Source organism: Vidua chalybeata, chromosome 2 (genome assembly GCF_026979565.1).
Source record: "Vidua chalybeata isolate OUT-0048 chromosome 2, bVidCha1 merged haplotype, whole genome shotgun sequence".
NCBI lineage: Eukaryota > Metazoa > Chordata > Aves > Passeriformes > Viduidae > Vidua > Vidua chalybeata.
In genome coordinates, this window is record NC_071531.1 from 48,661,498 (window position 1) to 48,682,101 (window position 20,604).

At 38.8% G+C, this 20,604-nt stretch overlaps 1 protein-coding gene across 3 annotated transcripts in view; it reads right to left on the bottom strand.

The window, feature by feature from the left end:
• The window catches only part of SLAIN1 (SLAIN motif family member 1), a 45,277-nt gene that overhangs the window by 15,434 nt on the left and 9,239 nt on the right, over positions 1 to 20,604 (bottom strand). For 2 of the 3 annotated variants that reach the window (XM_053936379.1, XM_053936381.1), the window contains exons 3-5: positions 5,897 to 6,046; positions 3,868 to 4,017; positions 1,481 to 1,819 (exon numbers count right to left, since the gene is read on the bottom strand). In XM_053936379.1, coding sequence (XP_053792354.1) covers positions 1,481 to 1,819; positions 3,868 to 4,017; positions 5,897 to 6,046 — 639 coding nt within the window. The remainder of the gene's footprint in view (positions 1 to 1,480; positions 1,820 to 3,867; positions 4,018 to 5,896; positions 6,047 to 20,604) is intronic. The other variant, XM_053936380.1, reaches the window with a different exon arrangement.

Consider the following 20,604-nt stretch of genomic DNA (forward strand, 5'->3'; position numbering starts at 1 on the left):
GAGGTTGAAGGTGCAGAGGCTGAGGAGCTCATTCCCTCCTAAACACAGTGGTACTGACTATTACAGCAGTGTTTGTCATTCCTGCAAACAGGTAACTGAAGTCCCAGCTTCTGGGATATGCCAAACACATTATCCAACACCTCCAAGTTTTTGAGAAAAAAGTCAACCAGATGATAGAACTGGTGGTCTTTTACATTTATACACTTCATAGTTAATAAACTAGTCTAATGTTTTTAGTGCCTTAAAGGTTTCCATGCCTTTCTATGCAGGAAATCCAGTGCTTAAGTTCCACTGACATGGAACATTAAAAAAAATCATTCAAAACACATTTGGGAGCCACATAAAAACATGGCAGCAACAAATCATTCTCTTATTCCTGAACAAAAATGCCCCAGAGCCTTCCTTTCTAACTCCCAACATTCCTGCAAGCCCAGCAATGCTGTCCCACTCTTGTACCTCCCCAATAAGAAAAGCAACATTAAAATTAATATGGCACAAATGCTGTACCAACAGACACCCACACTACTCTACCTTCTGTTAACATCACTCCTCCTTCTACATTGCCACTTGTCAATTATACCTCCATGCCATGGCTTACTTTGAATAGAAGTGGTTTGGGCACCAACCTGTCATGTCTTGTTTGTCAGAAAAGCTACATGCATACCTGTAGCACCATAAATAGCAACTATATGTTGTTTTGAACAATACATTTATTTTCTTGCCCAAGGGTGAGCTGTAACCTGTAATGTTACAAACAAGACCCTGGCTGGAAATGGACTATTCAGAATTAACTTGGGGGAAAGATTGAAGGTATAGGACAGTAAAATGCAGAAGAAAGAAGAAAAACTGTGACTATAATAAGGAAAGAAAAGAAGTTAACAGCAACAATGGAGGGAAACTTAAATCATGCGTAAGCACTGAGATACCAATCTTCCATATTCTGGAATGTATCTCAAATGCAGTGCAAAAAAGCAGCAATATCTCAGGATAGTTTGGGAGTGACATTATCTCCAACTACTTTAAAAATCAGCCCTATCAGACCTGGAACAGAAGCAAAGTGCCATAAGCACTCATCACAGCACAGTTGCATTAACAGCAAACTCAGGAATAAGAAAGGAAATTAAAATCTGAAAACCCGTATCTGTATTTTACTGCATCCACAATGGACATGCATACATCAAGCTTGAAAGCCCCAGAGGTTCTTCTAGCCAACTATTAGCCTGCTAAAACATGCTCTTCTTTACTTTCTGTTTCTTTCTTCACTTGTGGTCATCTTTGCAGCATTTTAAAACAGACTAAAGCAACAACTTTCATGACCAGGTCACAGATTACATTTTGTAATAAACTGCTTAACAATAACATCCCTTCATCATTTACGCAGGCTTAAATTATTTGTCACAATTTATGTACAATTCATCTTTAAAATGGCACTGGCACTTGGCAGAGAAAAGACCACTTCTCAGAAAAGCATGCAACCCACCTCCATTAATCCTATTTGGTTGCTGCTCTGGAGTTTGGGCTTGAGGAGAGTAGAAGGGCTGCTGATAAGTATTTGTAGGGAATTGTGGGGAAGTAGGGCTCCTCCTGCAGTCCCGGATACTGGAGAAAGTCTGTGAGTGAGGAATCCCTCTTTGGAAGGGGGAGCAGCGAGTCAGACGTGGCTGCGGAGGTGGAAGGTGGTCAAACTCTTCCTCATCCTCAAGACTATAGCGATCATATTCCTGGTCACTGCATGTCCCTTTTTTTCCCGCATGCAGAGAAACACTGGAAGTGTGCTTTGACACAGATGCTGAAGTTGAAGCGTAATCTTGCCTAAGGCCTGTAAATTCCAAGAGGAGGATGATTCAGCTTCTGCTAAGTGATTAACTCTAAATATGCACTTCAATTTTGAAAACTACACAGGTAAGTAGATGGAATTTTACATCAAGAATTCAATTTAAAATGTAATCAGGCCGAGGATCTGATGTGGGATTCATCTGATCTACCCTTCAGGCATCTAAGCCTGAATCCTCTCCTTCAAAATATTTTTTTTAATAAAATACTAAAAAAGAATACAGGAGTCTCCAAAAGATGTTTTAGATGCCTTTCTTAAGAGGAACCACTCTCAAGAGGCACCTATTTCTCTGCCAATAAGGACAACATGAGTACTAAGTCTTTAACTTCTCAATACTCTTAATTAGATGATTTACACACACATTAGATTTTCAATTGCTATTGAACTTTTGTATTCATGTAACAAAAATGTTTACAATGACATTTCTTAAACCTATAACCCATCTAAATTTTCTGGCTCTCCAGCCTCCCTGAACAAGAATTAGCTCCTGATAGCATCCAGTCTCATGGATAAGGCTTAGTGGTAACACAACTGTATTTTACACAGGTACACAATCCTACCACCCTCTTTTCATAATGCCAGGTTTTGAAAACCATTTTACAATATGCACTACCCTGTAAGAGTCTGTTTGCTCCAGGTCAAGTGAGAGGGAAACATTCACATCCCTTGCACAGCCCTTCTTTCTCCAGATGCACAGCAACCAAGGAAAAAACATTGCACTTCCAGGAGCCAAGTAACTCTGACAGTAGCTGCAGACAACAACCTTCCTAGACTTACAAGAAGCCCTAATTTTTAACAGATGTCTTTGCTTCATAATGGAAACTTCTTAATATGCTTCCTCTCCCTCTCCTCAAGTGGGAGTTTCTATTTGTGGCTGTGAAGAGAGTGTGCCCGTGTGCACATATAGAATTACCACTTTCTATGGGATTAAGTGGTCAACAACTGTCACGTGCTCAAACATTCTCCACCAGCTGCTACTACAAGGATGAGATACAATCAACTGCACATGACACAGATTTGAAGAGAAACCAGCATTTTTCTTTCCAGACTCCCAATGCCCTGATTCCTTAAACAGCTAAGTACCTGGTATTTTTTAAACCTCACTCTGAAGGAGATGAGCACAGCTATCATTTAAACAATGCAATCCTTTGTATCCTTGACAGTAATGACTTTTTTTCTTTTTAAAATTAGAACACTTGTTAATTTCTCTGCTGAACATGATGCGTGCCACCAGATACTCAGCAAGCTCTCCTGCCAGCAGGTGATCACTCCGCCTGCCCAGTCTGGTGGCTTCGGCCAGGTCACGGCTCTAATTTTTTCTGCTAATTTTATTATTTTTGTTTTATATAATCACTTATTACTCGGCATTTTCATTCAGGCCCTGTCTGTGCATTTCTCTTGCTTTTAATCGCATCACTTCCTCCTTGGTATCTCACTTGGCACTAACAGGATACAGGAGAAATACTCCACTTATTGTCTCAGTAACCTCTAAGTCAAATGCCCTTTATTTATTAATAAAGACATTTTACAAAAATTACTATTAAGCCAAACTATAATCTATGTCTCTAGGCTCAGATTTGTGCATAATTACTAGTTTTAAACCAAGATATTGAATTTAAAAGCCCAAATTCCACATTTAAGTGGAATTTAATTTCAAAACTTATCTGAAAATGTAAGAAAATAGAAATGGAGGCAAAGGAAGCCAAGAGAGCTGCTTATTTTTACCTTTCTCATTAAATGCATGCATGAGAAAAATGCTTTAGCATCGTTCCTCTCCAGAAATAAAATTATTTCAATTAATATTCAGAAAAATATAAACATCAAATTTTGAAAGATCCGGTACCAGTTCAGGTTAACATGAACCCAAGAATATGCACACCTTCTCCATGCAGGTGAAGAGTACTTCCACCTGCCACTCAAGAGGCAATCCCACTTAAAAAATATTTACTTCACTGAGATCAGACAGGAGCAGTTTTAACTGTTATGGGAAGTCTTCCTCAGACTATTAGGAAAACCAAAAAAGTGCCACCTACTCTCCTCCTGTAGACGAGCCATGATCTGAACATCAGTGAGGTCCTGCAGCTTGTATCCCATGGAGATGGAATCATCTTCCAGCTCTGAAGTGCTCAGTTCACTGTCTATCGATGACTGTGGACTCAAAGGGGAACTCCTAGAAATGTACCCTAAGTAAGAAAACATACACTTTAGGCTACAAATATGTCTGGCCACCTTCATTCAGAATCATCTGCTCTTTACATTACAGTAGCTTAAAACATTTTCTGAATAGCACATAAAAATTTTCAAAAGTGTAGTTCAATTCACTAACAATTAGCAAAGAGCTTTGATATTCATGAGAAGTAGTAAGTGTAGGAATGGATCATGAATTCCTCGGCTTGTTCCCAAAACAGCATTGCATAGCCCAGACAATGAATAATTTACCCAATACTGTTCTGATACAGCTTAGATTAGTGTAGTCTAACCAATACCCGTATTTGCATTTCTCTTATGGGACTGTGGTTCTCCCTACTCTGTTTTGAAAAACAAGTGGATATGTGTCTCTGACTTCTGCTCAGTACTCAAAACGTTGCATCAGTGCCGTTTAGCTAAATTTTACTATTGCTTTTTTAAACTATCTATAATTATCTTATAAATCAATCACAGTAACAATTAAGGTTGAACATTATGCAACAGAGAAAGCATTGCTTTCTTCACAGAGCTACCTTTTTGAAAGGCTCTGGATTCTACTTTTTCCCTGAGTGTGATAGTAAAATATAAACTAATTTGCAATTAGTTGCATAAGCTAGTTGTTGTCCAACTTTAAAGAAAAATCCCATCCACTAAAAGAGTAAATAATTTTCTAACGTCCTCTGGACCACCAGAGAGCCACAACCTGCAGGGCAAGAACTGTTGTGACTACGGCTCACCAGCTGTGCTTGTAGCACAGGTGTGTTTACATCCTCTAGCACTGCTGAAAGCAGTCACCTAAAATTCATCCTAAATTCAGCTGTTTTCTAATAATATCTCCAAAATAAAAGGACAGGCAGGGAATTACTTTGCTTTGAAGGATTGTACGGAGTAAATGTGCTTGCTTTCTTAAATGTGCAAGTTACAGCAATCCCTGAGGTTCTGCAGAGGTAGTAACAGCTGTGCTCTTTTGGAGCAGTAGAGGGAAGCTAGACAAGGTACCTGAGGGTATCTCAAATAGCATGAGTTCATTTAGGAACTAGGCTCCATTCCCTTGAACAGGGAAGACGTTTCACTCACATGTAGACAGGCATTCCGTCTGGAGCTGTTCCTACCCACAGTGCTTATATCCCTTAAAACAGCAATGCTGTTTTCTGCAGCGATTTCAAGCTTCGTAAGGAACGCTGCACACGGATGGGTGTGACACTGACCATCAACCTATCCCCAGCCCATGCCTGCTCCTGCCAGCAATAAAATGTTAATGCCTCTCCCCAGAAGATTGTTTTCTCCATTGCCACTGTAGTTTAAGAGAAGTCACACATATAAACTGACTCCTGATATCTGTAGTGAAGAAGGAAAATGAAAATCCCTGGAATTTACAGACCACAGAAAGTTTTCTATTTTCCTAGATCTTGTGTGTTCCCTGAAAAATAGTGGAAAACATAAAATGAACATTAGCAACAATGCCAGCTTGAAAACAGGCATAATTCTGCCAGCTCTTCTTATTATAAATTCTCACTTCAAATTTCATTACACAGCTGTACGTACGTTTCTGTGGACATAAGGAAGGGGCACCATGGGGCAGAAATGAGCAACAAAGCTGGGGACTGTTTAAGCTGACACAGTCACAACTGTACTACTGGGTAAATCATTAGTGGTATTTACTAGCATCACTCTCCTGTAACATGCTGCATAACACTTGTAGTTAACAGCCAAATTTTAGGCCATTAAAAAAAAACCCCAAAACTACAATTTCCCTCTGAGATATGAGTTCATATACAATCATCCAAAAACAGTACTGCTGTTAAAGGCTAGCAGGATTAGATTAAATCAAGCACTTTTGTAAGCATCGTACATCAATAAAAAGATAAGCATTACCTGTCCGTTCAGGTGTTAGTATTGCTTTACTGGAAGTTTTAGAGAAGCTGGGAGTATTACAGCCATTGGTATATGGGGTGAGTCTTGCAACAGGACTATAGGGAAAAGCCAAGGAGACAGGTGTAGAGAAGAGGTTCCGCCATCGGCTAGCTGTTACAGATGCGAGGGAGGAGGGGGAGAAAACAAGATTTACAGTTATTAATAGAACAGTACTGACAGAGAGAAAAATCATCTCATCTTAATCTGTTCATCATGTATTTTTTTTACTTATTACAGGAGGAAAAAATGGTGAAAATTCAGCAGCGAATCAGAGGATCAGCACAGTCTTCTGCATGTAAAAGTGAGCTCTAAAAGGTTTTCTAGCAAATATATCTCTTGACTATATTTTACATACACAAGTTTTTGGTATATATTCATCACATACATCACTGGGTGACCAACACACAAATAACAGAGGAAGCAAAACCTGCTACAGTTAGCAGAGAAACGAAAATGAAATTTATAGTGCTCTTCAAGGAATTGTTCATAACAATTAATCATCACACAATTGAATTAGCAGCTAAATTATCAGTTATGGGACTTCAGAGACAGAGCAGTAAAAGATGCTTAACCATCAAGTGCTAAAAACAACTGTAATCTCATATCAAGCTTTTAAGCTACCACATTTTCCCTTCTCTTTTTATACCACAAAATTCCTGATTGCATAAGCATGATTTTTTTTTTTTTCATTGTTTCTGGAATAACAGAACAAGGCATCCCTTTTTCTATACATTGTTTACAAAATGCTTGCAAGGTACCTGGTCTTCTAAGCAATATCTCAAAGCACTTAGAGTTGGCAAAAATAAAGCCAAAGGCTTATTTCATTTACATTTATTTAATTTACATTTTCTTACTCAGTCAGTAAAGTATTAACACAACTGTCTTTTGTTTTGGCTATTTTACATACCTTGAAAAAGTAAAATAAACAACATTCACATGCTCTTCCATAAATAAATAAATATTAGTAATAAAATTGTTTTAAGAAAAAGGAAAATTTTAAAATATATAAATTTCAGAGAACTCATACAGATACAAAGAAAGATTAAAAACATATTTCGTGTCTTTTTTAATAGAATCTATTTTCTACTCATAGATCTTACTCATCTCTACTCATAGAGGGGGAGCCATAAAAATACTTACACCTAGCTTTGAAATCAATGGCATAACCTCAATGCTCAGCAGGTGTTCTGTGCAGTGTCAGATGCCACAAACTGATTTTCAAAACCATAAGGGTCCAAAAGCCATTCTCCATCGCATGGCTACTTAATACCGCAATACCACAATCTGCTCTGTTATTTGGACTTGTTCATCTGGTCATTTTACACACTAACAGCCATTCAAATAATACTCAAGTTTCCTGTTTTGAAACCTCCTTACCAACAAAATGATTTAGCAGGACATACTGACTTTATTCTTCCTTCTTGCTAACATCAACTTCAAGTAGCCATGGGAAGGATGTCTTGGCGGGCTATCAATCACATCCTCACAACTCTTGGAATCATCAGTTTGTCACCAATCCAAACAGTGCCATTTCTCCTCCTATTCCTTTTGCTTTGACCTACTTAAATGTATCCTGGGTTTTTAAGGAGTAAAAGCCTCTTCAACTCTTCCCACAAGTGCTACTAAGCTTGGAATGAAGACAACTGCTTGGTTCCAGCACAGGCACAAAGCAGTCTGCTGGGGATAAGGATTACCTGCAGGGCTCAGGCTCTGAGGAAGGTAGCTTAGTACACATAAGTAACATAAAAATTCAAACTGTGTTCTTTGCTGTCCCCTCACCAAAGAATTATTGCAACTCTCTCAGTTTTGGTGATCCTAACTCCTTCAAGCTCAAAGAAACCTGAAGTTCTGAAATCTTTAAAGGCAGCATCAGCACCACTTTCAGGAAATTGCTCGATGCCAACTAAGGCACACAACATAGACTTCCCAGCTGGACTGTTTGTTCTCAACATTCACTAATGTGATCAGTTCTGAAGTGAAGCCTTCAAGTGTCTCAGGACAAAAAAGAGAGAAAACACAGTTGAACATAACTCTAAAAACTAGTAATTAACATGAGCCCCTGGGGATGAGATTAATTCACTAGGTGTTAATAACAGCAAATTGATCTGAGGCATTCAGTGAAAGAAATCCATATAATAAGAGCAGATCTCAGTATCACATCCACAGCTCATGTCTGTCATTTCCATCAGGAATCATCAGTAAGAGCAAGGGATGACAATTGCCTGAGATTTCATCTTCCTGCCTAGGACAAGCTACTGCTCTGCAGCAGCCTGATCATTTCCCAGGCCAATTAGCTGCCAGCATGTTCTCACCCCCAGATGTGGTCAGGCACACAGCACAAATAAACATCATTCATTACCCTCTACAATAACCACTGTGAGCTGGCCCACAGAGCACAAGGCAACAGTTAGCGCGACTCTGAAAGCAAGAACCCAAGAATTTAATTAGTATTTATGGCCAACCAGATTTCAACTCCTCTTTTAAAGAGCATGTATTCTCAGGGAAAGATGGATAAATTGATGAGACCAAGAAGCTCTATCTACACTAACCTCTATATATACTAAATCTCTACAGATACCAATGTAAAATATTCCCAGTTCTACAAAATTCTGCCACTGTGCCTAAAATAAAACTTTCTAGTTTAAACATCAGGAAATGATGGATACTTTTTAGGCATATGAGTAAATCCATTGTTTAGGATCAAATATAAAAAACAGCTTTCATTAGGTTTCAAATGGAAATATCAACGTACATATTGAGCACTTTACTGTACTAACAGAGACAGCAAAATTAGACTGAAGTCTTGTGCTAATGCCAAAACCATAAAAAGATATGTAGGAAGTGAGTGCTGTAGACATGTAAGCAAATATGTAAATTCATGCAAAATTTGTAAAATCCCAACACTGTGCAATGGATACTCATTTTAGAACAATTCTTTTGCTTCCAAACTGAATGTGAGGCTGTCCTAGTTAGCATGATAAGCACCACTCTGCTGTGCATGGATGAGACAATGTTGTTAAGACCTTTATATTAAGTCTAATATAAAGCTGTTCAGATCTGAATTTTACAGTATTTGTAGCTTCTTCTTAAAGCCCCAGTGCCAGTTACCTGCAGATGAAGTAAGATGATCGGGTACCCTTTAAAAACAAATTAAGTTTCTAATCTTTGCAGTTGAATAGAAACATAGATAATTCTGCTCTGAGTAACTTATACTGAAGATGCACTGAAGGAAGGAAGAGATTCAGCCATGAAAAGGAAAGCAGGGACATCTAAAACAAAAACCAAGAGAAGAGAAACCAAAAATCAATTTCATTTGCTGACATCAAAGATGCAAATACTTTAAATTTCACTTCTTGAAGCATTAAAGTGGTGGAATGAATATTGTAATAAAATAAGCATAAATTGTCCCAGTCATCTTAAGTCTACAGTTATTAGAAGTGTCCAACTTTTTGCGTATTATTTCCTTGGTTTTGATAAAGAATTCAAAAGACTAGAAAGGAAAGGGAATTTCAAGGTGTAAACTACTTCCTACAAATCCCAAAAAACGATACTACCTTTCAGCTATGCACTTTGGAGGGTAGGGTTGTGGGGTTTTTTAACTTGGCTCTTTTTTTAAGGAAAACCTTTTACTGTACAGCTATGTAAACAGACAAGCACAGGGGCTTTGTGAAAAATGCAACTGTCTCAGCATTCATTTTCCTCCTGGGTGCACAACTCTACCTGCATTCACACATCCAAAAGCAAATTTTCTGGTTAGAGCTAACAGCCAAATTTGGCTTCCCAGCTTCCCTCCTTTGAGAACTTGGCCAAATACTATGCTCAGAAATTAAGCCTTAGGCATGACCTAGGGCCCAAACCTCTGTTTCCTCCCTAGCTCCTACTTTTTACACAAAAAAGTCAGTCTGATGCATTTTCATTCTATTTGGTGGATTGACCAGAACCCATGAGCATACATGAGCAGCTCACATTTCAGCTAGTTTGAAGTAAGACAGACTAAGCAGAAGACTCATTCTCGTGTACCACTACATAGGATAACCTGGAACAAAATATATTCTTCTAGCAAACCATTAATATTGCATTCATTAAGAAGAGTGTTTACCCCACTTAATTTTAGAAGCCTTCAAATAAGGCCTTAAAAGCCTTCAAAAACAGGATTTTGGTAGGGATCCTTACCAAAGGGCACTATGAATGCAAAAATTAACACGGGAAGAATACACAAACTCACAAAAGAAGAATCCACCAAAGGTTAATAAATCACACCTAATTCAGAGTTCACATCTGGTTCTGTCAGTCACTGAATTGGCTACACAGCTAGGATGGTGTCAGGGCAGGTATATATACTACTTCCCCATATTCTCTCTCTTCCAGTATCTATTTATGGTGCTTTAGGATGCTGGATCCTATGTCCCAGACACAATGAAGATGCTCTTACATACAGACATCGATGGCTAACCTAGTCACCTCAGGACACTATTTATTTTCAAAAGGAAGGACAGGGCATGGTTCATCTCACCTCTGCTTGCAAAGGACATGAGCTGTACCCCTTTGTCTGCTCTGCCAACAATGGCAGCCCAGTGTGACTGGCTCCAATACAGATCTCTGCATACATTCAAATGAAACTCTCTGACTGTATTCATTATAGAGAACAATAAACAAAGCTTAAAAACAAAGACTGCCTTCAGTTTTCACTTTTTCTAAGCAACTGAAAAAGACAACTCTCGCAGCACTAGAGCACTGCAATGCTTGCATACCTCCTCCTGAAACCAGCTTGTATTCAACTGAAGTCACCGAACAACTATCTCAGCAGCAGTTCCAGTTGGAAGCAGACCTCTGCGTTAATTCATTTTTTTTAAAGAAGGAAGAGTTTCTCAATCCCCTTTATCAGGAAGATGAAGCTCACTTGTATCATCACATTTAAGGGAGAAATGGAGAAGTTGAGAACAGCGGCAGGAAGGTGAAGTAACACTATCTCCAAAAGAAACACGTCAGAGAACAGCCTCCGAGATGTGTGTAAGGGCAGGGGAGATGAACTCCACGTCTGACACCAATCATTTACACACCCACACCGCGCTGAGTAAAGCAAGAGCATTTTCATCGAATTTTAACAATTACCAACAAAAAAGGAAACAAAATCGTAACCACCTCATGACAAAGGTAACCTCACTCACTGGATAAAGATCTATCAACAAGATGTGCAGACAATGCACCTCAAGCCACTGAAGCATCTTCCTCCAAAGCCTGCTGGGCCACCTGGATAGACCTCCTGTCTCCACTGGTTCTGGCTGTAAATTCCCAGGTCTCTGGTTAGGTTCACCCAGCAGGTACTGACTGAAATGGGCAGGGAAGCCATCATCCAGTCATCTCTACTAGTAGATCTGAACAGGCAGCAATCCCAGTAGGCACAAATGAAGAGCTCTGAAGAAGCTCTGAGGAAGCTAGTGCATTACCCAGAGGAAGGTAGGACTGTGGCAAGAAATTAATGTCTCTCCCACAATCAGCATACCTTCAAAGCAGCCAGCTGCACCAAGTTTGGTAGGGATAATTAATCTGTTGAAATAACTTTGCCAAAAGCTCCACACCACATTAATTTAGGAGTTGCATCTCTACTCCTCCAATGCAGAAAGGGTGTCTTCACAATGACTTTGCTATTGCAGTCTACAGCACTATGATTTAAGCAGAGCTGTGTCAGGAGTCATGACATATATACCACTTCAACATTGTTGGAGCATTGTGATATTTGTGAATCACATTTTACTCACTGCCTGTTAATCCAAAGAGGGAACATTTCTGCTAGCACAATTTGTGAAAGAGTTTATATTTTCCTTAATAAAACACAGGTCTATCATTGATTACACACATGCATGTTACCATAACATCATATGCAAAATCCAAACACTCATACTCATTTTGCATAAACATTGTGAAACTCATGCCAACCTGGTTTTCACTCTTGAATTTGTTACCTTTGGTAACTGCTTTGTTTGTATTTCAGTGACAGTGTGATACAGCAAAATCCCACAGAGTACTGTGGGAAGAGTATTTTGCAATCACTCAGAACTGGTTTAATTGCTCTGTTTGCCACAATACTCCACAAGCAACAAAAACAGGTGCATTTTGAACAGAAAAAGGTCTTTTTGTCTTTTTCTTTAAATGCTGGTTGGGTCTGTAGCATCTCCCAGGTCTGAGAAACAGCATGTTTGGGTCTCAGGACATCTCTTGACTGCCTACTTGCTTGCAGAGTGCTAGGAACCTTTTTTTGCCATACAGTCCATACCTTTTAAATCCAGTGGAGATTTGCTTTGCAGACCAGTATGACATATTCTTTCTAGGTCTGGAACAGTCAAGGGAATGTCTGCAGATACACAGCAGCAAGAAGCATGTGGCTGTGGCCATCACCTCCACAGCTGCCGTAATTCCAAACCGGCAGCATCTTCAGCAGGGATGCCTGCCCAGGATGCAGCTCACACAGTAAAATACTGGTGACCAGTAGTTTGATAGCCACTGTGCCAGATTTATTATCATAAATCATGGCCCATTACCCAGAATTATGAGGACGTAGGTAGACCTGTTTTCTCTGGCTCAAAGCTGCCATACTATCATCATCTCACAGAGAGGTGCCTTCAACTGTAACCAGATCAGTGACATAGCCTCATGGAGGAGGAAAAAGGCACAATTTAGGCAACCTCACTAGAAATCATGTTGTTTGTAGGGTTTGACACTGATTTTCAGGTCTGGTGTAAAGAAACAAAGAAAGTTGAAAGTCTAAAGTCAGGCCCTGATCAAGATATTAAAAAAAAAAAAAACAGACAAATTCCTTCGACTTTTGACATGGAAAATAGTTACCAGAGCTGTTATTTTGCAATAGTGCAAACTACTTAACAGAAAGGAACAGAACACCTGTAGCTCTACAACACCCCCTGGGCACATCCCCTGGGGCAGGCTGAGCCCTTTAACGCACAACCCTGGACAGCCAAGATTCTGGATCAATTAAGAGAAAAACCTAGTATCACATGTAAAATAAATAATGTATGTTGGAGTGGGAGTTGCTTCTAATATAGGCCCACGATCATAAATCTGTGCACTTAAATAAGCCCTTCATCATCCTAAAACTTCTCAAGTGGTGAAGCTGACTGAGAGAAATCTGGCCTGCTGCTTTTTTGGACATGTTTATGTATCACTCAGAAGCAGTCTTTTAAGCTCCCAATCCATCTGGTACATACAGTGATTATGCGACTTTTGTTAGAGGTCCTCTTCTTCCTCAGCCAGTCAGCTCTGTCCCTTGTGCTTATCCTTATATGAGGAGTTTGCCTCACCATCCAAGAGGAAGAAGCAATTTCATGCCCCCTATTCAGAGGGCTTCATCCACCCTCGTATGTGTCATGGCAGCTGTAATGACAATTTTTTCAGTTGCAGTAGAAGCTGGTAAATTCATTTTTGGATAGTTCTCTGTCAGATAACTTACTGTACTACTACTTACGACAATGCTGCTTTTCTTGGGCATCTGCCTTGCAGCTAGAAGATACTTGCTTCCCCTAACCAGTCTACTCCACATACCCACTCAATTGTTTTGGATTCCTTAATATAAAAACCAAGTAAGCCTGTTGGTGAAGGGGCATTTTGCCAATAGAGCAGAATACTACCTGAAAATTACTCTTACACCACTGAGCAACGTTGTTCTTTATAGAACACTCTACAGACAGGCTGTATCAATACAAGGAAAACTTCCCAGAACAAACGTATGTCCATACCAGGGACTTTGGTCGAAGCAGGTCATGGATGTACATCTTTACACATTCTTGATGAACAAAACTATACTGTATTCACATCTTTAGCACAGACCTGACCTTCCCAACACTTGTGCAAATGGCAAGAATACCACACGTAGCTCTGTTATGTGAGTCAGAATAACCACCATGATGTCAAGGCAAGTCTTGCAAAGTCCCCCTGTAGTAAAATCTCTAAATACAGGGCTTCAAACTCCAGAGTTTGAAGTAACTTTTACTGATCATTGCCAGCCAAATCTAGAGCATAAAATTACCTTTTTGTTTTCAGTCATGTGGGAAACAATACATATCAGCTTATCTCAGCTTATCACATTTTTAACCTCAAATATAAAGCAGAAGACTCCTCTCAAAGTTATCTGACACTCATCCCCTAAAGCACACAATTTGTAGGCAAATATCTGAAGGAACCTAAAGATAATGCACAAACCCCAGGTAAATTAAAGACTCCAGTGACTTCAAGTAGGCTTTAGACCAACACATTTCTGCTATTTTAAGTTTTCTACTACTTCTACTTAAGCGTATGTTAGACATAATCACAGAAGATTTTTTAAACTGTATTTATTTAGTTACCTTCCTCTGTATAAAAAAATTGGGAGACACTTGATTCCTGTCTCAGGTTTGCCCTAAAGTTGTAGAAAGCCAGTTTTCAAAATATTTCACTCCAGTGTACCACAGGGTAAATAAAAGTTGGAAAGTAATTTTGCTTGATGATTAAAAATTCTTTTGAGAGTTAGAGTATGGAAGGCAACCTGAATTTCAGTCACAGAGGCAAAGTAGAAGAAGAACATTTGGGAAAATGCAGCATATCTTCCATCTTTAAGAAACTGAGATCTGTATTCAGCTCAACTAGTGTACAATATTCAAATGTGACCTCCAGTCCTACCTAACTAATGATGCTACTCTCTGTCACTGGAGGAAGACAGATCTCATGCTCCAAAGATGTTGCTTTTTTTCAACTAGTAACTGATTTCAAGCCTGAAGTTTAAGATGGCTTAAATAAAGTAGTATGAACCTTATCTTGAAAGCACTTACAGCATGTTTAACAATGCTTAACACACAGAGAGACATATATGGTAATTAGAAATCTGAAAGCCAAAATATGAGTGCTATCATGACATTCATTCACGCTGGATCCCAGTGACAGCTATACCAACGTGTACTATCCATGCAGCACTGCACTGTGTAGATATATTGGAGCTAGGCTGTCTGGCATGCTCTGCAGGGTGTAGACAGACTGTGTGCACTGACAGGATCAGTCTCATGTTAGGTACTTCTGTTTTGGTAACACAACAAGAACATGTGAGGTCTTCTGTGTGCCTGGATATGCTCTGTACCCTTCAAGGCTACTAAGAACATGAGAAGCTTTTCTCTCATCAGCAAGCTACTTTCTACATAGCCAAAAAAATTATGAGTCTTACAGTATTTTCTTAATGTCAGCCTGAGAAGGAAGGCGTGTTTTCAAGACCAGTTAGCCTAATCAGGCTTTTTTTGGTGCAGAAATAAATCTCCCCACTCTTTTAAATCTATATGCTAGACATCCCAACTTCAATCAGCCAACAGCAGATTTAAAATCTCCCTGACAGCAATTCACCCACTCTTTTAGAAACATTCTCAGTCCTTAGAAAGTAATATCTGCTTTGTCATTTCAATTCTTTGTACTGGTTGGTGCTGAGTCATTGCAATCACAGCAATCCCAGAGAACTCTACTGGACAGACTCCCCTTCTGCAGCTTTGGTCTTTGAAGTTGAATACGTGACAGAAGAAGACAGTAAGCAACAGTACCATTGCAGAAAAACAAATTAAGATCAAATCACCACTATGTAATAATCAGGACAAACATTTAATCACAATGTAGAAAATTTTATTTTTAAAAAACATTGAATATATTTCAAGAAGAGCTCAACTGCTCTGACAGTTCTGCTCTGACAAAATGAACGAAGATGAAGGGTGCCTCTGCCCTTTCATTCTTTAAGTCCACTCTTAGGGGGGTTTCCTCTAGGATAAGGAGCAAGGCTTCTCTGTGTGATACAAAGAACAGGTATTAGTTAACTCCCCTTGCAGATCAGAGCTTAGCTACTACACAAGGTACTCTCATGCTGAAAATGTACTATTCATTTAGTCTATACATTGCATTAGTAAAAAAAAAAATGCTATTATGAACTTCTTAGTGGACTCTTCAAAGACAGTAACTCCAGTTAATAAAGAGAACGTCATCTACACATGCCACACAGGATATACAACACTACTCCTAAGTGGACATGTGCTATACTGCTAAACAGACACTATAGCAAGAATTTGAATCAAAGGTGTATTTTTTCTCTGAACAAATTGCTGGAGGAAAAATACAGTTAAAAATATGTAATTACATTTCCTAAATTTAAATTTTCTGGTAGCTTACATAATTCTTTTCTTCTTTGTTGCAATACCATTGTCAAAACAGAGAAGCATAAAAGGTGCATTCTGTTAAAAATTATCCATTCTGTTAAAAACAGACTCATAGAAGGACAATTTCCCATTCTTCTCATAATAGTACAGGATCTTTTAATACATACCAGGTAGAATTCAAATATATGTGTCTATTGGGATATAACTCTCTTGATCATTTATGATAGATGAAAACACAGAAAAGATAAAATTAGTCCTATTAGTCCAGGATTAACCCTAAATTGCACTTTTCCTATCATTATTATTTAGTCCTGAAATTCCTCTGCATCCCAGCAACACCCATATAAACACTACAGCTCCCCCTAAAACTGTATCTACTTGCCATCTGTATTCACAGGTTAAATTTCTGGCAGGAGGCTTTTGCCAGACATCTCCATTTACAGTTTCTGACTTCAATATCATTCCAAGATGCCACAATCCCTTCTTCTTTGTTCAAGTATATCTGCTCCCTATACTGAGGCAGACTGAAAAAGCTAAATCTTAGGCTCAAATCGAGGTCAAAAGCAGCACTTACCCTCCAGGAACCCTGTGGCTTTTGGATAAATATAGCAGGTGCCACAGTTATGTGATTATCATGGGAAACTGTTAACACTATTACCAAAAGCAGAGAAAATATACAAAACACTTAAAAAATAAAAGCTACTGTGAAACAGATTTTTCATACTTCTAAAACACCATATGGGAAAAAAAAATCATGAGAGTTTACGATTAAGGAAAGTTCTAATAGAGGTTTAACTGACTGTTAAATATAATAACATACTCAGAATATGTATCCTCACACAGAATTAAGGTTCAACACCAACTCTGAGTCAAATTAAAAAGTACTAACCAAAAATTGCTACCAGGAAAATGGGTAAAGTGACATACAGGTGTTTGATAAAGATAACATTATCATTACTGTCATGTGAGTTAGGGCTTCTGCAACAATTTTTAAGCTAAGCAGACCAGCCTCTTCAGATTCCCTTGAGAAAGACCAATGTCTCCTGACACTAACTCAGAGCACATTCCTACATTTAAGGTTCCCTGGGGTGATTTCAGGTATGTCAAGGGAGACTCCTTCAATAAATCTTGCCTTGCGAGTACCTTCTAGGTGTACATTGCACCAAGAACTACCCAAGCGTTTAACAAAGAGTCATTCTTTGCTCCTCACTAACAAGCAACACAGGTATAATCTGGCAGAAGAGAGAGGAATATAATATCACCCCAGAGCACAGTACAATAGGGAAGGCATGAGAATGGCATACTGACAGGAGTCAAAAGCACACAAATTGCAGAAGCATCATCAGTACAACTATTACACTGCTGCAGCATCCTTCTGCCTCTGTCTTACTGCTCAGGATAAAAGGTACTCTGCAGCATCTTTTAGGTGCTTCCATCACCAGAACCTGTCATGTCCATGATAAGCAGAAATGGGCTTGGACAATATAATTTGAGCTGTTCCTTCACGCGACTCTATAAAGAAACATTTTATTTCTTCCAAATAATTATCAGAGATTTATCAGCATCTACATAAACCAGGAACAGGTAAAATATTTTTTGGACTATGTCCACCACAACAAGAACATATGTGCCTACTTACAAACTGAGATTATTTTTTTTATTATAAATAAAGACTCATTTGTGATTATAGTGAAGTATTTAACACTCAGTGCTTCAAAAGACATTAAGAAACAACCATGAGGCAGTCTGAATACTGGCTATACAACTTCAATACATGAAGCAGAAATGACAAAATAGAAAACTGATGTTCCTATGGAGGAACAGGCTGAAGCCAAGATTCTACCACTCCACCCTGTCCTGTTTCACGCTGGCCTGCAAATCACTCTATATCCTGCCTTTCCTATAGGTTAGGAAGGAGAAACAAAGAAAATGGAGAAGGTTTGCTAGCATGTCACAGAGCTGTTTGAAGGACATGGTGGAGTTTTAGGAAGAAAGGACATTAGGATGTTAGGATGCTGAGCCAACTCCTCTACACCTGAAGGCAACAATGCAACAGATGACTCAGTTGATATCACCCAGGTAACAGCAGGCCACAAAACCCTGCCCTGCAAGGACTTCAAATGTGTTATGAAGAAAAATTGCCTGAAGACAAAAGTCACAAATACATCAAGTGCCAACTAACTCTAAAATAAAATAAAAAAAAAAAATTAAAAATATGTGGTACCAGTCAGACGCAAATTCTAAAGACATACTACTCATTCCTACTCTTTTATTAAGTCTGCATTGGGGTAGGATCTTGAGCCAAATGAAATTGGAATTACACTATATGAGCCACTCCTAAAGAATAAAAAAATTAGAGTCCATAGCCCTAAGAGCTCAGTTTAAATTCTGACATAAATCTTTATGTAAGTTTCAAGTGATTTTACATGAAGTAGCAAGCAGCTAATACTACTTAAGTCAACTTGCAGTGGCATACTTTCACCACATGAGTGATCTTGCACTTACTTACTTGTGTGCTGATAATTTTTCCATGAAATGACAGCATCAATATAAAGTGCATATTGTATTTTCTTATATGTAAAAAGCAATTCTAAACAGAAAAGACAAAAAAATATGCATACATACACACAGAAGGGCCTACTTGTAGACAGCCTCATTTTAACACCTACAGTCTGGAGCAGAACCAATCCTTTGGCATAGAACAGCAAGGGCATATGATTCAGTCATCTAAACCCAGAATGTAATGACATTTTGGTGCTCCAGATGGTCCAGTTCAGTAAGGCTGTTGTGCAGATCCTGTATTATGCCCACCTAGATACCCCAAGGATGCAAAAGAGTGTCAGATTATGCTTGGCACCTTCGCTAAGATCAATGATCACAATCAAAGGGACTGAACCTTAAACTGTGTATTTACTAGACACAAACCTAAAATTAGGTGGAACAAACTTGGACCATTATGTTCTATGAATTCACATAAATACCTGAGACCCAACAACAAGGTCCTTACAGCCAGACACAAGAGGAACAGTTCCATGTCTGGAGATGGAAATTGAGACATAAAATGTATGTCCAAGGAAGATTTAGTCACACAGATACTCCTCTGTGATACAGATACAACACAAAGCAATATCCCATATATCTAACTTAAGACTAGCAGACAAAACAATAGAATTTACACCATTTCACCAGTGATTGGAATGTGGAACAAAACTTTTGTGCCTTTCATAGAAAGATACAGATAGCTACTGGTATGCGAAAACACAAAAAAATCCACAAGCATCCTGCATCCTCATTTTGGAGAATGAACTTAGCTTCTAAACAAATTATTACAAACAGGGTTGGAAGTGCCGTGATTGAAGAAATAGGAGACCATGAGAAACTAGCTCTGCATGAAAGGCACCAGGGCCTTTTGCAAAATGCAGAAGGTATTCAAAACCTGTTAAAAATCCAAATCCTTCTGATGCTAAGTACTCCAAGAGTTTTTTCTAATTAGTGGAGAGAAATTACTATCTCCAGACTCAGTTCACCCAACTGCTTAAGAACAGCTGGGTGGACTGTCCTTTGGCTTCTTCAGCATCAGTGGACAGCCAGTTTCTCCCAAGTATCTAGCTTAAATGACTTAAGGTTCAGTGAAATTATGCGTAACATTTAGTATCAAAAAGAGCTCTTACAACCCCTTACTGTACTTAACTCAGAAACAATCTGTCCTCCATCATCTACAAACAAAACTAAGAAAGAGCAACTGATCTCTCCTATGCAGCAGAGGACACAATTCATCAACATTTACAGAGGAATTTATCTGATTGCATGAGGATATCTTCCAAGTTATCCACCTCTAACTCTCTGAGTAACCATTTTAGAATTGTGCACTTCAAGGTACAAGTCTCCTCACCCTGAATTAATACAGGGCAAGCAGCAAAATCAACACTGGTACTTGGTACTACCTAATGGGAAAAGACAAGTGAATACAAAGAAGCTTTCTTTCCAAATAGTAGGAGACCTGTTCCAAGTCACACTGCAAGAAGTGCAATGCCCCCTTCTGCATTAGAGGGGCACACAGGGCTGGCTAGGTTGAACAAACAGCCAAAGTGAAAATACAGAAATAAACCTTTTAGTGAAGAAGCAGTGCTACTTCTATCACACTTGTCTGCCTTCTGAAGTGTTACTCCCAGCTCTCTTCTGCAGACGTGAAAAAAAACAGACTGTGAAATAAAGACAACATGAAAGACAAAAGCTGTAACAATAATTTGGGGACTAATAGTGCGTAAGATACATAAGACTATCAGAAGCAATAATGAAATGACAGCATCCAGAACAGTCCAGTTTTGAGAAGATCCTCGTTTCAATAGAAAAAGTATCTCCAGAGGATAGGCTTCCAAATGCCCTCAAGTCAATTATCAAAATCTAGATTTCTTTTTAATTTCTATATAGGAAAGTAGTTGCACACTTCAGAAGCCAACCCAGGGATTAGTACTCCGCTAGGTAACACTAAATGTGCCT